The sequence below is a fragment of the Phyllostomus hastatus genome, unplaced genomic scaffold, assembly GCF_019186645.2.
Source record: "Phyllostomus hastatus isolate PE091 unplaced genomic scaffold, TTU_PhHast_1.1 phas_contig_210, whole genome shotgun sequence".
Lineage (NCBI taxonomy): Eukaryota > Metazoa > Chordata > Mammalia > Chiroptera > Phyllostomidae > Phyllostomus > Phyllostomus hastatus.
The window spans coordinates 19065902-19083422 of record NW_025333737.1 but is presented as its reverse complement, the minus strand read 5'-3'; the positions used below and the strand labels follow the sequence as shown (position 1 = coordinate 19083422).

Genomic DNA, 17521 nt, shown 5'->3' with positions numbered 1-17521 from the left:
GAGGGAGTTCATGAGATCTGAATCAAATCATGATTTAAATGTTACCCTGTTGCCTGACATTTTTTTAAAAATGTATTTTATTGATTATGCTATTACAGTTGTCTCATTTCCCCCCTTCTCTCCCCTCCACCCTGTACCCCCTCTCCCACCCACGTTCCCCCCTTTAGTTCATGTCCATGTGTCATTCTTATGAGTTCTTTAGCTTCTACATTTCCCGTACTATCCTTGCCCTCCCCCTATCTATTATCAACCTACCATCTATGCTGCTTATTCTCTATACCTTTTCCCCCTCTCTCCTCCTCCCACCCCCCTGCTGCTAGCCCTCCATGTGCCCTCCATTTCTGTGGTTCTGTTCCCGTTCTAGTTGTTTACTTAGTTTCTTTTGGTTTTGCTTTAGGTGTGGTTGTTAATAATTGTGAGTTTGCTGTCCTTTTACTATACATGTCTTTTTCTTTATCTTCTTTTCTTAGATAAGTCCCTTTAGCATTTCATAAAATAAGGGCTTGGTGATGATGAACTCCTTTAACTTGACCTTATCTGAAAAGCACTTTATCTTCCCTTCCATTCTAAATGAGAGCTTTGCTGGATAGAGCAATCTGGGATGTAGGTCTTTGTCTTTCATGACTTGGAATATTTCTTTCCAGCCCCTTCTTGCTTGTAAGGTCTCTTTGGAGAAATCAGCTGACAGTCTGATGGGAACTCCTTTGTAGGTTACTGTCCCCTTATCTCTTGCTGCTTCTAGGATTCTCTCCTTCGTTTTCACCTTGGCTAATGTAATTATGATGTGCCTTGGTGTGTTTCTTCTTGGGTCCAACTTCTCTGGGGCTCTCTGAGCTTCTTGGATTTCTTGGAAGACTGTTCCCTTTGCCAGATTGGGGAAGTTCTCCTTTATTATTTGTTCCAATACGTGCTCTATCTGTTGCTTTTCTCCTTCCTGTTCTGGTACCCCTATAATAAGGATGTTGGAACGTTTAAAGGTGTCCTGGATGCTCTTAAGCTTTTCCTCGATTTTTTGAATTCTTATTTCATCATGCTTTCCTGCTTGGTTGATTCTATCTTTCCTTCTGGTCCACTGCATTGTTTTGAGACTCAGATTCCTTCCTTTTACTATTGGCTCCCCTCCGCGTATCTTCCTGCATTTCTTTTATGGTAACCTGCATCCTTTCATCTAAATTGCGCCCAAAAAACCAATCAACCAATTCCGTGAGCTTTCTGATCACCAGTGTTTTGAACTGTGCATCTGATAGATTGGCTATTTCTTGGTCGCTCAAAAGGATGAGTCCTGGGGGACTGATCTGTTCTGTTGGATACATATCTTATGTCTTTCCCTGTCTCTGGTCGCTCTTGTTACGGTGAGGGGCGGAGCCTTAGGTGTTCACCGGGGCTGGGCACCCTGGTCACTAGATTGTGACATTATATGTGTGGGCGGGAGCGGGAGGGGACAATGGCGATAGTTTCTTTCTCCCGGGCTCAAGCCCTTCCTTGGGATCCTGGACTGCGAGCTCTGCCCTGGTCCACAATCGCTGCCCCACAGGGTCCGCCCGCCGCAGCTTGCGCACTCAGGGATCACCGCTGCGTTCTTGCGCCCCGATGGCTGTCGCGCCGATTTCGCGCCAAATTTTCCCCGACCTCCACGCGCCGCCGACCCGCGCCAGCCCTGCGCCAGCCCTGCGCCCGCCCGGCTCGTCGTCTCCTACCAGTCTGGATGTACGGGTTTACTTCAACTTCTTGGCTGTCCGACTTCCATTCAGATAAATCCTGTCAGTTCTGAGTGATATTCTGTCTGTAAATTATTGTTGTTCTAATCTTGGTTGTGCAAGGAGGCACCGTGTGTCCACCTATTCCTCCATCTTGCCGGAAGTCTCCCTGACATTTTAATTCAGATTGAAATCTGGCTAAGTTGAGCATCAAGGGAAATCTTAGTGGGAAAACAAAAAGGAAAGAGATGTCACAGAAGGTCATCGTGTTGCCTGAAATGTGGAAGGAAGAGAGGAAGTGCTGAACATGCACCCACAGTGCCTTTCATTTAGCAAGTATTATTATGGGCCTACTGTGTGCCAGGCACTATTCCAGCAGTGAGCAAGACCAAGTTTATGTTCACATGAAAAGACAGGAAGCAGACAAGAAACCTGGTGACAAATAAAAGAGTGCACAGGGCCAATAATAAACAGCATACAAATACATATACAAGATAATTAGAGATTATGGTAGTTGTTGTGCAGCAACAAACAGAATGATGGGGTAAAGGATTACTGGCAGATGCCACTTTAAGTAAGGTGGTCTGGGAAGATGTCTCTTGAGGAGTCTAAGAAAACCAAGAGTGTATGTCATAGAAGCCAAGAAAGGAGAGTATTTCAAGGACAGAAGGAATGATCAGTTGGTCAAATGCTGAGAGGTGTGTGTAGTGAGAACAGTGTCCACTGCATTTAACAGTCCTGTAAGAATGGTTTCAGCAGAGTGGTGCGAGTGAGAAAGGGCTGAGAGGGAGTTGGAGGTAAAGACACGTACATAATCTTTTCAAGGCACGTTACTTGGGAGTAGAGAAGTGAGGTCAACTGAGAAGGAACATAAGTGCCTCAAGTCCTTATTGGTCTAGAGCAGCACTATTTCATTCCTTTTTTCCCTGCTACAGTTTCCTGATTCTCCTAGGGCAGGTGGGTAGGGATATGGCTTTTGGTAATTATTTCTGTAACAAGGTTACATGATTCTCTGCTCCCTTACAGTACCAGACACTTCCACTCTGTCGCTTTATTTCAAATTTTCTGTGGATCAGTTCCTAGTTACAATGCTGCCACCTTGGAGCAGAGGTAGGAAATGATCTGAGGCCTTGCTACTCTCATTCTATGTCACAAGGTGGCAGAAGAGCTCACTCTTCCCTAAAGAGATCTTGTGCTTGGACCAAGATAAAGGGTAAGCGTTTTCTTTTTATCAGCTCTCAGACCTCCCCTTTTCCTTTGTGTCTCAGAGGCCTAAAAGCCAGTCTGCATGTTGTAGCAGCCACTCTGTGGGGTACAAGGAAGTGGGAGAGCTACATTAACAAGTCAAAATAACTATCAGTAGAGAAATAGACCCAGGCTGTTTCTCTACTACTACATATTTTGACTGGTTTTCTAAGTGTTTGGACTGTCTGTGGAGGAGAGGTTATCTCTCCTGATCTCCTTTCCCTACAACAAAAATTTTCAAATTTCAGAAGAAAAAAGCTATCACATAGGTGAGTCTTATGATGTGTACAGATGAGAGATAGGAAACTGGGAGGTATTAGGAAACTGGGACTGACTAAATGAATCAGGGTGGATCTGTAGGAGGAGCACTTGATAGGAAGCCAGGAGGCTTGCCTGGGCTCTATATTAGACTGACTTTGAGTAAGTCACTTAACTTCTCTGGCCTGTTTTCTTTAATGAGATGATGGGACAAGATGGTTACAAAGGCCTCTTCATGCTCTAAAATTATTATCTCAGTGCCACACTCTGCTGCTCTTTCTTTTAAGGATGTATACTTTTTATTTGAGTTTATTTTAAATTCTCCTATTTTGGAATACAGCGTACAGATAGAAGAGTATACAGAACATAGTATATTTTAAAATAGTAACAACAATAACAACAATAATATGGGCACACATAACCATCACCAAAACTAAGAAACTGAATATTGCCTGTATTCTGGAAGCTCTTTGTATGTCTGTCCTTTTGATTACACTCCTTTCTCTCCTCCCAATCATTATTTTCCACAATTTTTTAAAATAGTAAACTATCTGTATATGTATCATTAAATGTATTTTATTTAATTTTGCCTGCTTTTGAATTTATATAAATGGATGGAGCATACTCTATGTAGTATTTGTTAATTAAATGTATTTTTCAATTACAGTTTACATAGAATATTATATTAGTTTTAGGTATATAACATAGTGATTGGACATTTATATACCTTATGAAGCGGTTACCCAATACATCTAGTACCCATCAGACATCATACATAGTTATTACAATATTATTGACTATGGTGTACTTTACATCCCTGTGACTGTTTTCATAACTGGCATAACTGGTATTTCTTAATCCCTTCCACCTTACTCACCTATTCCCGCAAGTCCCCTCTCTTTTGGTGACCACCAATTTGTTCTCTGTATCTGTAAGTTTGTTTCTGGTTTGTTTGTTCATTTATTTCATTCATTATTATTTGTTTGTTTATATATTTTTAGATTATACATATAAGTGACTTATTTCACTTAGCATAATATCCTCTGGGTCCATCCATGTTATCACAAATAGTAAGATTTTATTCTTTTTTTACAGCTGAGTAATACTCTGTTGAATATGTGTACCACATCTTTATCCACTTGTCTGTAGATGGACACTTAGGTCGCTTCCATACCTTGGCTATTGTAAATTAAATAATGCTTCAGTGAACATAGGGTACATATCTCTTTTTGAATTAGTGTTTCCAATTTCTTCATATAATTACCATACCCAGAAGTGGAATTGCTGATTGTAAGGTAGTTCTATTTTTAATTTTTTGAGGAACCTCCATACTGTTTTCAACAATGACTGCACCAGCTTGCAATCCCACCAATAGTGCACCAGGGTTCCCTTTGCTCCACATCCTCGCCAGCACTTGTTGTTTGTGGACTGATTGATGCCAGCCTTTCTGACAGGTGTGAGGTGATAATCTCATTGCGGTTTTAATTTGCATTTCCCTCATGATTAGTAATGTTGAGCATCATTTCAGACCCTATGTATTTTTATAGTTGTTTTGAAATTTTTTTTTCAATTCCAGTTTGTATTCAACATTATTTTGTATTAGTTTCAAGTGTGCAGCATAGTGGTTAAATACTCATATACTTTACAAAGTGATTCCCTGATATTATCCACCTGGCACCATACATAGTTATTACAGTATTATTGACTATATTCCCTGTGCCGTACTTTACATCACGTGACTACCAATTAATACTTCTTAATCCCTCAAACTCCCTCTCCTCTGGCATCCATCAGTCTGTTCCTTGTGTCTGTAAAAGATGTTATATATTTTATATTTTATTTTTTTAAATTAATTTATTTTTAGAGGGGAAGAGAGGGAGAGAAACATCAGTGTGTGGTTGCCTCTCACACACCACCTAGTGGGGACCTGGCCCACAACCCAGGCATGTGCCCTGACTGGGAATCAAACCAGGACCCTTTGGTTTGTAAGCCAGCACTCAATCCACTGAGCCACACCAGCCAGGGTAGATGCTATATATTTTAAAGTAAGTTTTTTATTATGCATAACGCAAAATGGGCACATCTCTCCCCATATCCTCTTCCAGTTACTAGCCTCCATTAGGAGTAACCATTATTCAGATTTTTACCACCACAAATGAATTTTGCCTATTTTTTAACCTTATATAACAGGAAACACACTCTTCTGTGTCTTTCTTTTTTTGCTTAATATTATGTCTGTAAAATTCACCGTTTCATGTAGCAATAGTTCTCATTTAATATTTCATTGTATGAATGTATCCTATTTTATTTATTCATTTTACTTCTGGGAGACTTTGGGTTATTTTTAGTTTTTGGTCATAATGAACAATGTTCCTGGGGAACATCTGAAAGTTTCTCCAGAATATAAATCCACAAATGGAAGCTGGGTTATGGGGTATGCAGGGTATGTTCTGCTTTACTAATGAATGCCAAACTGTTTTCTAAGAGGTTATCCTTTTTCATGCTCCTATCTGCAGTACAGGAAAGTTGCTATTATCTTACATCCTCACTAAAGAGGCCAAAGAGCCTTTTCAGTGTGGCACCACAAGCAGGGCCAGACATACACACCCTCACAGTGCCAGTCCTTCCATTGGTTCTCAGCAGCTCAGGCCACAGTCACTTCTGTTTACTTGCTCCCTCCAAGTAAGTGCAGAGGATTCAGATTATCCCTATATTCCAGATCACATGCTCTATTACCCTGGGAATATTGGCTTGGGATGGGGTGGGTGGTGAATTTAATAACAGATTTTTTTTTCAAGATTTTATTTATTTATTATCTTTAGAGAGGGAAGGGAGGGAGAAAAAGAGAAACATCAATGTGCGGTTGCTGGGGGCTGTGGCCTGCAAGCCAGGCATGTACCCTGACTGGGAATTGAACCTGCGACACTTTAGTTCGCAGCCCGAGCTCAATCCGCTGAGCTACGCCAGCCAGGGCTAACAAATCTTTCTTGACTCAAGTGAGCATCCATGGACTATTTTGTTCTTGTACTGAACACTAGTAGGAAATGGAAGGAGACACAGAAAGGGGGAAGTAATATTTTCAGTGTGCCTACTGTGTTCCAAGTTTTGTGTTAAAAACTTTACATTTTGATTTTAACATTTCATCTAAAACACAGCTTTACAAGGTAGCTAATATATTTGTTTTATCAACAAAGAAACTGAGGCTCAGAAAGGGGGCATTTACTCGTTAGTGACAGAGTCAGGATTTAAAGCCTGTTCTATCTGATTAAAGAGTTCAAGCTCTTCATAATAGAGAGCACAGAGAAGGCAAAGTTCCTGCTGCTCTTGAGATGCCTTTAGTTCTATTACCAATACCAAGAATCAGTTCTTCTCAGTTTTGCTTGCCTGTATTCACCCCCCCAAACTATGTGCTATTCACGTGATTATGGCCATTTCATTCATTGATTTAAACAACATTTTATTTTCATTTCCTTTATCCTTCTTGCTTCCCTTTTGTTTTCATTAAGGAAATTGGGCACATTAGCACAGCAGGTCCACTGATAAACCAGACTTATACCGGGGACATAGCTTTCTACCTTCTGATCTAGTGTGTTAACCAGAGGTGAGATTTTAAAAAGATAAGGACATTGTGAAATCTTTCTATAATACAGGAAAACTTTAAGACTGAAGGAATGAAAAGGATAAAAGTTGAGTGATAGCTCAGTTTTTCTTGTAAAAGTGAAGACTCTATAAAAATTACGTATTGTTGAATTTTACTATATATTGTGTTTCATATGTAATAATAACAATGAAGAGGTAGGGTACTTGTTTGGGGTAGTTAGGTGGAGGCCTAAACATGTAACAGGAAAAAGCTGAGTCTGAAATAGGAGTGATTAAGACACTGGAGAAGTCTGGAGAGATGGTGAGGACAGGAGCAGAAAGTCATTCATGGGAGAGTGAGATCAGATATGAGAAACTTATAAAGCTGATTGATATAAAATGTCAAAATCCCAGAACTGGACAGGACCTAAACAAGTCATCTTGTTCATTTTCCTGCCTTTAGCTAAAAGGGCCTTTTAAACTTTCCTTAGGTATTTAGTTATGAGAGGTGTAGGACTTAGAAGTTTTTTTTAAAAAAAGATATTGGAGGTGCTCTGAAAGAAGCAGCTGAGATTTGGTGACTGTCAAATATAGATTGTATAGATGACGACTGGAAGTGTTAAGTTGTGGGTAATTAGGAGGAAGGAGAGCTGAAAGGTCTTGTGAAAACTCCAATGTCCATATGAAAACATTGTGGTTGGTTTCCACTGTGAACCCGGTCCTTCACTGGGCAATCCTACCTTCATCCTCAGGACCAGACTTATAAAGTACCATCCCTTTTTCTGACTTTGTGGTATAAAGTTTCCAGGCTCTTAACTTTGGATGAACTTGAATGGTTGACCTGAGCAAAGGAACAGAGTGTTCAGATAAAGCTCTTTGTGTCTTCTTTTTCTCCATGTCATAACTGGAGCCACAGTCCTGGTCAAGGCACTGACTTTTGTTGATGAAGTCTGTCCATCTGTAAATCAGTTAAGTATCCTACTGGAGGCTTTGCCTCCCAGAGGCAACATGAAGAGGATAAGCAGACAGACATCAAGAGTACTGTGGCCTCTCAGGTACAGAGCTAGGTAATCTTTAGTTCAGACAATAAATAACTTAACTAACATCCATACTGATTCCTACTCTACTAGTTACAGAGGGGAATACCATACTAAAAGAAATGCTGTCTGCCTTTAAGATTATTAAAATTTAGCTGGAAAGCTAAAACCAACATACACACACAAAAAATTAAAGCCTAATAAATTCTGAACCATGTGGCCATGACCACATTGCTATAGGAATTCAGAGGTGAGATACATTAGTAGAAACTGGAGAAGTAAGATCTTCTTAGAGAAAAGGGGACTTCTGAGGACTAGAAAGATTCAGAAAATTAGGAAGGCTGAGTTTGACAGTATAAGCAAAGGTAAGAATGAATATGGCAAGACTTAGAAGCAAGATAGGAGTGTATGTTATATATTGGGGACCAGTGGGAAATCACATCACAGTATTTCCTCTATCCTTTGTCCTAAAAGTTGATCATTGACTTGCTACTTAAAGAAGTTAGAACCACGACAGCCACCAGCACAGGGGCCTCTTCATAGTTAAGGCACTTTTCTCCCTGGGTTTAGCTCTGGCCTGACCTGATGAACTTTTCTATCTTGCAAGTACAGGTCTAGAAGGCATTGCTGTTTGACCAGAGACACTGGCAGCAAAGAGGGGAACAGTAAGGATAAATCCTAAACTGTTCTCAAACCTCAGGTGACTAATTACCAGGGTGAATACTGCTTTAAAAAGTTTGCAGTGGGGCTAGGAATATGCATATTTAACAGGTGCTCAGTGATTCTGTTTCAGGTGCTCAGTAGAACAGACTTTAAGAAACACTGCCATAAACTAAAGTAGAAGTGACAATAAGTGTCAAAATGGCCTGGACAGTGGATACACATACTGTGTATGTATTTATGGGCTTACTCATTTTTGAGAATTTATTTTCTTCTATGGCTCTATAAAATTCACATGGTAATCTAAGGAACAAGTTGTATACATTCTGTTTTGGTGTTTAGTTTTGTCTTCCCAACTAGATTGAAATAACATTTAAAGACAGGGACCCCTGAGATTTTTCTTACTATCCCACAGTAGGGTGAGAGATCTTTTTTTTCCAATTAAAAAAATTATTTATAGTTGACACACAATACTAAAGACCATCATTAAGGTTGGAAGATAGTTGGAATGTTCAGGATAAATCCCTGATACCTTTATACAATCCTCTTAAAAAACTTGGAGGCCATTTTTTAAATTAAAGATTTTATTTATTTTTAGAGAGAGGGGAAGGGAAGGAGAAAGAGGGAGAGAAATATCAATGTGTGGTTGCCTTTTGCATTCCCCCTACTGGGGACCTGACGCACAACCTAGGCATGTGTCCTGATTGGAAATTGAACTGGCGACCCTTTGGTTTGCAGCCTGCACTCTATCCACTAAGCTACATCAGCCAGGGCTGGAGGCCATTTGATTAATACAAGGAAATTTGTATCAGTTTTCTAGGGCTCCCATAATAAAGTACACAGACGGGGTGGCTTAAATAATACAAATTTATTATCTCACAGTCCTAGAGGCTGTAAGTCCAAGATCAAGGAGTTCCCAGGGTTGGTTCCTTCTGAAGCTTCTCTCTTTGGATTGTAGATGGGCATCTTCTCCAGCATAAGAGCTACAATTCTGGCAAATACTTCATCAGTTTGTAAGTCACAGATGGTGTCTCCTCTTTGTGTGTCTGTGTTCTAATCTCTTCTTTTCATAAGGACACCAATCATTTGGAATTAGGATCCTCTCTGATGACCTCATTTTAATTTAATTTCCTCTTTAAAGATCCTATCTCCAAATATACCCACCTTCTGAGGTAATAGGGATTAGGACTTCAACATAAGAATTCTACGACACAGGTCATCCCATTATTATTTCAGCTTCTAGAAATGTTCTCTTCCACCTGTTAGTCTTGTATAGTAAGTTCTCTCCACCCTTTGGCTCTCTTCCTCTGCTTTTTTCAGACGTATTGGCTTGTGTGGCAAGAATTCATTGAACAGCTCTATAGAGCCTACAGTAAAGATTGGCAGGTTTTGGCATGCACCACTTCCAAGTTGTTGAAATTCCAGGTGCATTGTTTTAAAGACACAGCTCTCTGCCCACTCATCTTAATATTTGGTGGTAATAGATTATTAGATCCCACATAAATGGTCTTGGTGTATCCTAACTTATCCTTCATTTTCTTTCGCTGTAGCTCTTTTGTTAGGCTTTTCCTTGGCTAGATCTATTCAGTGAGGTCAAAAGCAGGACATGTAAGGGCTTGCTGCAGTTTCACATAAAGACAGTTTTTGATAGTAACCTGATTTTGCAGTGCTCCTAAGGCTGATAAACAGCAATACCACGAAGAAGAAATCTTAGGGCCAGAGTTCTATTACTTAATAGGAAGTAGGAAAGGTAGATGAAAAATAAAAGAGGAAACCTCAAGATTTTTAGATCTTTCCAAAGTCACTTTCTGCATGCCAGCTTCAGAGGCCACTATTAGGGAGATGTAAAACTTCCCTCTTCCCAGGCCTTTTTTTCAAACATCTTGTTAAACCTGCAATTATCTTTAAATTTTGATTTCCTATGTTTATTCAACTGACAGATGCATCCAATGACAAACATAGCCATTGTGAAATGTGGGTGAGTGCTCTGTGAGGTCCACATCTTTCTACATTTATTTCTAGTCCCTATTATTTTACTGAAGACCCAGCCCATAACCCAGGCATGTGCCCTGACTGGGAATCAAACCGGCGACCCTTCATTTCGCAGGCTGGCACTCAGTCCACTGAGCCACAGCAGCTAGGGCTAGTTCCTATTATTTTAAAGTAGATTGGTAAACTCTTGGAGAAGTTTCCACCTAGTGATATTGAGGGCTCCTAGATGAATATTGCTCCTTGTTGACCAATCTTCCCATCTTCCTGCCTCCACTTTGCCCAAGATATTCTGACCTCAGCTGTGTACTTGAGAACTTCTGACCTCAGGTGTGTTATTTCTACCCTATTCACTTTTTAAAAAATTTTATTTATTTTTTTAGAGAGGAAAGGGAGGGAGATAGAGAGAAACATCCGTGTGCGGTTGCTGGTGGTCATGGCCTGCAACCCAGGCATGTACCCTGACTGGAAATCGAACCTGCAACACTTTGGTTTGCAGCCCAAGCTCAATCCACTGAGCTACGCCAGCGAGGGCCTCTACCCTATTCACCTTTGCCCTCTGGCAAACAATTTCTCACCAAATCATCCTCTGTATCTCTTGGCCTCAAGAACAAGATTGTGTAAGGATCAGAGAAGTACTCTGGGCACTTCATTAAAATCCTGGAAGGAGTTAAACTCATCCCCTTCTTTTGAAGTGCATTTTTATTTTTCTCTCACCCAAAAGTTGTATTATATGTTGGGGTTCTTTCCAGTTCCCGTTAATTTTCAACACAGGGCCACCATGAAAGTCTTGCTATGAAATAACTGGGAAAACTAGAGAAACTGGTCGGCTGCTTCTCAAAGGCCTGCTGTTAACCACAATGGAAGTTGGGAGGTTTGCTCCAGTCGAAGTCAGGAATTTACTGCTATTTTCCCTGCTCAGGGTAGGCAGGAAAGACTGCGGTCTTTTTGCACACTGCCCTTCTCACTGAGCTTTCTTTACTGATGCCTCAATGCTCCAGGATCCAGGAGCTCAGACTCCTTTGAGGTGGACTGCTTTGGGTCTGAGGAGCGAGCCAAGGGGGTCTGGTTCTGTTGCTCCAGAATAGGGGTTATTTAGCTTTACTAACTTGCACACCAGCCTGTGTGATCCTGGGCAATTCACGGGTGCAGTACTCACCTCTTCAGGGTCTTAGAACTGAACACGAAAAGGTCCTTACAAGCCACGCACACCAACTACCCTACTCACTTTTGCTTGGTTCTGGGCTCCCTTCCCGCGCTACACGCCTGTTGGTCCGGGCGCTTTTCTCCCTGAAGGGAGGTGCAGGCGGCGCCATTTCCCCCACTCCCACGTCCGCCGGCGGGGGAGCCGGCCGACCAGCCCTGTACCCGCCCCCAGCAGAAAGGGGGGCTAAAGCTGGGCCGGGGGCGCCGCTTGCGCCCGGGACCCGCCCGCCTTCTAGCCGCCGGGTCCCGAATGGCAGAGCGGCGCTCGGACCATCAGCATCGCCTCACGTCGCCCCGCCCCGCGCCGCCCTTCATTGGCTGTCGCCAGGCGCTGGGGTCCGCGTTTCTCCTCTCAGCCGGCCAGACAGCGCCCCAACCCGGAGTGGGGTCGGAGGTGAACGGCCTTGAGTAACCCCGGACGCAGTCACCTCATGGGGCTCGCCCGCTGAGGTGGGAGGCAGGGGCGGGCCGGGGGCGGGCCGCTCCCGTGAAGCCCCGCCCCCTCCCGTGTACCCGGCGGACCTGGGGCTGCGCGCCTGTCAGCCATCGCCAGAGCTCCCCGCGTCTCCTCCCGCCAAGCAGCGTCCCTGCCCAGGGGGTCCGGGACCGCCGGACCGCGGACTTTGCCAGCCTGAGGTGAGGTGAGGGAAGCCTTAGAGCTAGTGATTCGGACCCTGGAGAGGCTGGGGCCCGGGGAGGGGCGGTGGCAGCTGGAGGCCGCCTCCCATCTTCCGCCAGCACGCGGCCCTGGCTCCATCCCGTCCCGACCCGGTGCAGGCAGCCCAAGCCTCCTCGCAGCTCCGAGGCTTCGAGTTACCCCCTTGGGAGACTTGACAGGGCCTGGGGTCTCTAAGGTGGGACCTCGGACCAGGAACTGGGAGGCGTACAGCCCAGGAAGGGGCTGGGATGTCTGCCTGGGGCTAGCCTCTCCACCCCTCCGGTCCTGCTCCGGCGTGGTCAGATTCCTTCCTCTGACTCCTCTCTTCCATGCGACTCTGCGCTCGGGAGAGGGAGAGAAACCCACGTGGGAGGGGGATTTTGAGGGTTGGGTCCTATAGCATCGAAAGTCTTCTAACTCTTGCAGAGTGCGGTGTGGCGTGCAGAGACCCCTGCTTCTCTTGCTTTCGCTGTGTCTTTGTATGGTGGTGGGAGCCAGGGCTAGGCGAGTTATCTCTTTCCAACTCCTGCTCCCAGGGTTTTATTATGTTTTCTGTGAGGCACTAGTAAATGTATGTGCCTCTCGTTACATTCTCCTTCCCGTTTACCATTACTGATCTAGTCGTTGGAGATAGGACGTCGGAAGGTGATGTGAGGCTAATGATTTAGAGGAAAGTGTGTGTCAAGGTCCTGCCCGTGTTAGTGCCAACATTATTTTTGGATTTGGACACGGAAAGTGGACACTCGTGGGCACTTGGAATCGGCTCAAAATACCAGAGACTCCATACAGGTCTTTGGGGTTTTATAGAAGTATGTAAGAATATAGCTGCTCCAGTAGGGGAAATATTTTAATTTTGTATATGTATATATTTTGTTTTGGGGTTTAAGACTGAAATAAAAAGACCCAAGGACTTCCTGATTAATTTCATCTCTACTTAAGCAATGTTTCAGTAATTTCCCAATGTGCAGAATAAACCAGATAACCTAGTTCTTAGCCTCAAAAGTTGGTCCCTGTAATCTCACTTTCTTTTCATTCATTCAACCTCCACCCCCCCCCCCCCCAGCCCCATGGTACAGATTGAGAAGCATGCTTGATTTGGTTACATGGTTTCTTCTTTCTGTGTGGTAGGAATTCTCTAACTTGTCTCTTACTTCTTGGTGGGAATCCTTTGGATGTCTGTGATTGAGAAGTATTTCTGTGCTGCCTATTTGACAGGCACTTTTAAGGAAAGCATTGTGGTCTAATAGAGTAATATAGAACAGGACAGCAGCTGCATGTCCAGGTAGGTACCTTCTTGTTACAAAGTAGTAACAAGTCTCTTGCCACTTTTCTTGCCTTACTTTCTTAATTTCTAATAATAGGAAGACTGTTGTGAATACAAGAATAATTAACAAATATTGTAAAGTGGGCATATGGAAGGTGCCAATGGCAAAACATTAATTTATGAAGCCATCTGTGTTTACTTGTGTTACAGAAGTTTTTTTTTTAACTTACCAATGCAGAATAGAAATATATCAAGCATAAGATTTAATTGTTTTTAAAGTGGGAGGAAAGGTTGGGAAATGTGACATTTAGCTTTAGAGAACTTATAGTTCAGAAATGACTAAGTTATGCCAATGAACTGGCAGTGTGAAAGAAAGCCAGCCTCAAAATTCTCGTGCCTGATACTGATCTCTCTAAAGGGCTGTTAACCGGTTCAGGTATAGTTCATTACGTAAAATTCTATTCCCTTTTGAATCACTAGGGGAACATTTTGGCTATCACACAGACTAGTTTAATAGGTCTGGGGTTAGTGTTTTTCTTTCTTTAAAGAAATTCATATGTATGTATAAAATTATATATATATCTCATCCTAATAGGTTTGGTTGAAGAAAGAAGTAAATTAAAATAAAAAATGGTGGAATAATACATTGGAATTTAGTATTTCTAATTGGAGGGGTCTTTTTACAATTCCGAGAAGAAGGTTGTTATATCATTATTTAAAATGTTCGTAAAGATTAGTGATGATAGGAACTTTGCATCAAGCATCTTTCTAAACCCTTAAAATAATAAGATTATGAAGAAGTGAATGAACACTAAAGACTCACTGGCTGAAAAAGATTTAACTATGAAGTGACTAACATTTTTTTTTTAATCCTCACCTGAAGATTTTTTTTTTCACTACTTCCAGAGACAGAGGAAGTGGGGGGTGGGGGCGGTGGTGGAGAAATACAAACAGAGGGAAAGAGAGGTAGGGGGAGAGAGAGAGAAAAAGAGAGACAGACAGACAGACACTGAGAAGACTGGTTGCCTCCAGTATGAGCCCCAACTAGCTTTTGAATCTGCAACCTAGGTATGTGTCCTGATCAGGAATCAATCCCAAAACCTTTTTGTATATATGAGGTGATGCTCCAACCAATGAAGCCATACCAACTAGTGCTAAGGGACTAACATTTTTAAAAGAAGTATTCATTGAACTTCTACTCTAAAAGATTATTGGTTAACTAGTTTTTTGTTTGTTTCATTAATTTTACAATTTAGTGACAATTCACTACTTTACTTGAGTCTAATGGCTTATATGATGATGCTATTTGATAGGAAACTGACAAATAGTGTTATAAGGACATTGCACTTACACAGGGAATATGAATCTGATTAATAGAGCATAGGTTTTTATGAGTTCAACCAGTCAATCTTAGTATGTATGCTCTAATGATACAGTTCTCTTACCAATTTGTTATTCAAGTTACCATAAAGCCATCTAGTCTCAGGAAGTTTAAGCAAGTGAAAAGTGACTTCAATACAAGAATGTTTAAGGGTCTTACCCAAAGTCTGGTGGCCCCAGTTGGTTTGGTTATGTTATTTGGGACTTAGGTTCATTTCATTGTTTCAGCATGCCATACTCGCCCTCCCTTATATAAGAAACCACAGTAGTATTTACCATCACATGACAACAGGAATTACAATGTATGGCAGTACTAGTTATAAAATGATAATCCCAGAGAGAATAAGCTTGTATAAATGATTTGTATTTTTTGTTGATTCCCAGTCAGGGCACATGCGTGGGTTGTGGGCCAGGTCCCGAGTACGGCATGTGTGAGAGGCAACCACACATTGAAGTTACTCTTCCCCTCTTCTCCCTCCCTTCCTTTCTCTCTAAAAGTAAAAATAAATAAAATCTTAAAAAATAAATGATTTGTATTTTTGAAATGATAATACAAATTTTGAAAATTCTGAATGAGTTTGTAGAGATTTTGTAGAAAGCTTTCAAATCTGTCCTTAGTCATAAAAGTTGGTGCACATGTTTATGTATGTATTTACACACATGCCAAACTGAGGGGATAGCTAGTTGATAGGAACTTCATTGGTTTTCAAGTTTAATAAGAGTAATATCAGTAGGTTAGCACCAAGAGGATAGATAGTTGGTTTGTATTTTGTATGTTATCATTTAGTGTTATTCCTGGCCCTGACAAGGCAAGCTGGTTAATTTCCATTTGATTCCATTTTACAAAATTCAACAACTTAATTGAACTTTTAGTATTTGAATGTACCTTAGGAATTTTATAGTCTGTTTTTCCACTTAATATGAGAATATTTTATCTATACTCCTGTTGAAAACTTCCAGTTAAAGGCAGTTCATCATCTGATCTAACACATCATAGGGCAGCTAATTTTTGAGAGCTCATCATTATTTTCAATGCAAGGCTGTCTCCCTAAAACGACACCAGATGGTGCAACTCCAATAGGATTAGGAATTTTTGCTGTAGCCTGTAAATTTCTCCAGCTCCACATCTCTGCCAGGTAACATTAAGTGCAATGCTTTAACACATCCAGAAAACTAAGGGGCAAAAATAAAACAAACAAAAACAATGTGCCTTCCAAGAAGAAATTGTTTTTATCTTTGCGACTCTTCAGAAGGTAGCTGACACCCGAATCCTGGCTCCAGCTTTTTCTAAATGCTGTTCTATGAAAGATTAGGAGGGGGAATTGATTCATAATCCCAAAGCTTATTTTTAAAATGTTTCTTTTTTCTTTTGATATAATTTTTAAATTTTTTTATTTTCTTATTTTTTCTTATATATTTTCTTTTTAAAAAATTTTTCTTATTTTCTTTTGATAAAATCTTTATTGTATTTTTTCCATTACCATTTAGTTTCCTTATATCCCCTGTCCCCTCAGCAATCCCCACACTGTTGTCCATGTCCAGGAGTCTTTTTTCCTTTTTTCTCAGTCCTTCAAAGCTTTTTGAATTCACAAAATGGCTTTTTACCTGGAGGCCTCTAAATGTTTCTAGGGAATAGTATTTGAAATAAACCTGTGGTTCATGTCTCCTAGTTTTGTAACTCAAATGTTTACTAGAATTCCTAGTCTTTATACTGCATTGTTAGGTGTTAGGGGTGGTAGATCTAAAACATTGGTGGAGATAATAACTTTTCTCAGCTTCACTGGGGAGATAAGAGTCAATTACACATATTAATAAATAAATGAATGGCATGCTAGTTGTCTGCTTAAATGCTCAGGCAGATGTGAGATAAAGGATCAGAGAGTTGGAATTAATTGGGTAAAGCTTTTTATTAAACTTACTTAAAATCTTCAGTTGCTAATACATAAGTAATACATGCACATAATTCAAAATTTTAAACATATGAAAGAGAGAAAGCAAATGTGACAAAAGCATATATAGTGACATTTTTGTCCTAGCTTTGTCTTGCAGCCATCCAGTTCCCTTCACCAGAGACAAGCAGTGTTATTCATATCTTATTATAATTTCTTTTTTTAAATAGATTTTATTTCTTTTTAGAGAGAGGGGAAGGGAGGGAGAATGAGAGGGAGAGAAACATCAAAGTGTGGTTGCCTCTCACGCGTCCCCCCTACTGGGAACCTGGTCCGCAACCCAGCCATGTGCCCTGACTGGGAATTGAACTGGTGACCCTTTGGTTCTCAGGCCTGCACTCAATCCACTGAGCCACACCAGCGGGGGCTTATTATAATTTCTTAACAGCAATGATCAGGTATATTAATTTAAATTTATTTTTTTAAATAGTTATTAGAGATTTTATTCATAGTCAAACAAATGCTCATATATTCTCTCCCCACTTTGCCAGTTTCTTATACAAATTATGCATACTTTACATACTGTTCTTTACCTTTTTTCCCCACTTAACATAGTAATTTTCAACCCATGTGCTATGGCACACTGGTGTGCCACAAGA

At 41.2% G+C, this 17521-nt stretch overlaps 1 protein-coding gene across 9 annotated transcripts in view; it reads left to right on the top strand.

Moving 5' to 3' along the window:
• ACACA (acetyl-CoA carboxylase alpha) overlaps positions 1–17521 on the top strand; it is a 259834-nt gene that overhangs the window by 27692 nt on the left and 214621 nt on the right. The window contains exon 1 of one of the 9 annotated variants that reach the window (XM_045835841.1): positions 12165–12307. The exons of 5 other annotated variants lie outside the window; for them this stretch is intronic. Coding sequence is in view for 1 of the 4 variants with exons in the window: in XM_045835834.1 (XP_045691790.1) it covers positions 13604–13611 (8 nt within the window). In the remaining 3 variants the exon portion in view is untranslated. Of the gene's footprint in view, positions 1–12164; positions 12313–13595; positions 13612–17521 lie in introns of those variants that run through there. 3 more of the 9 variants (XM_045835838.1, XM_045835839.1, XM_045835834.1) reach the window with 3 other exon arrangements.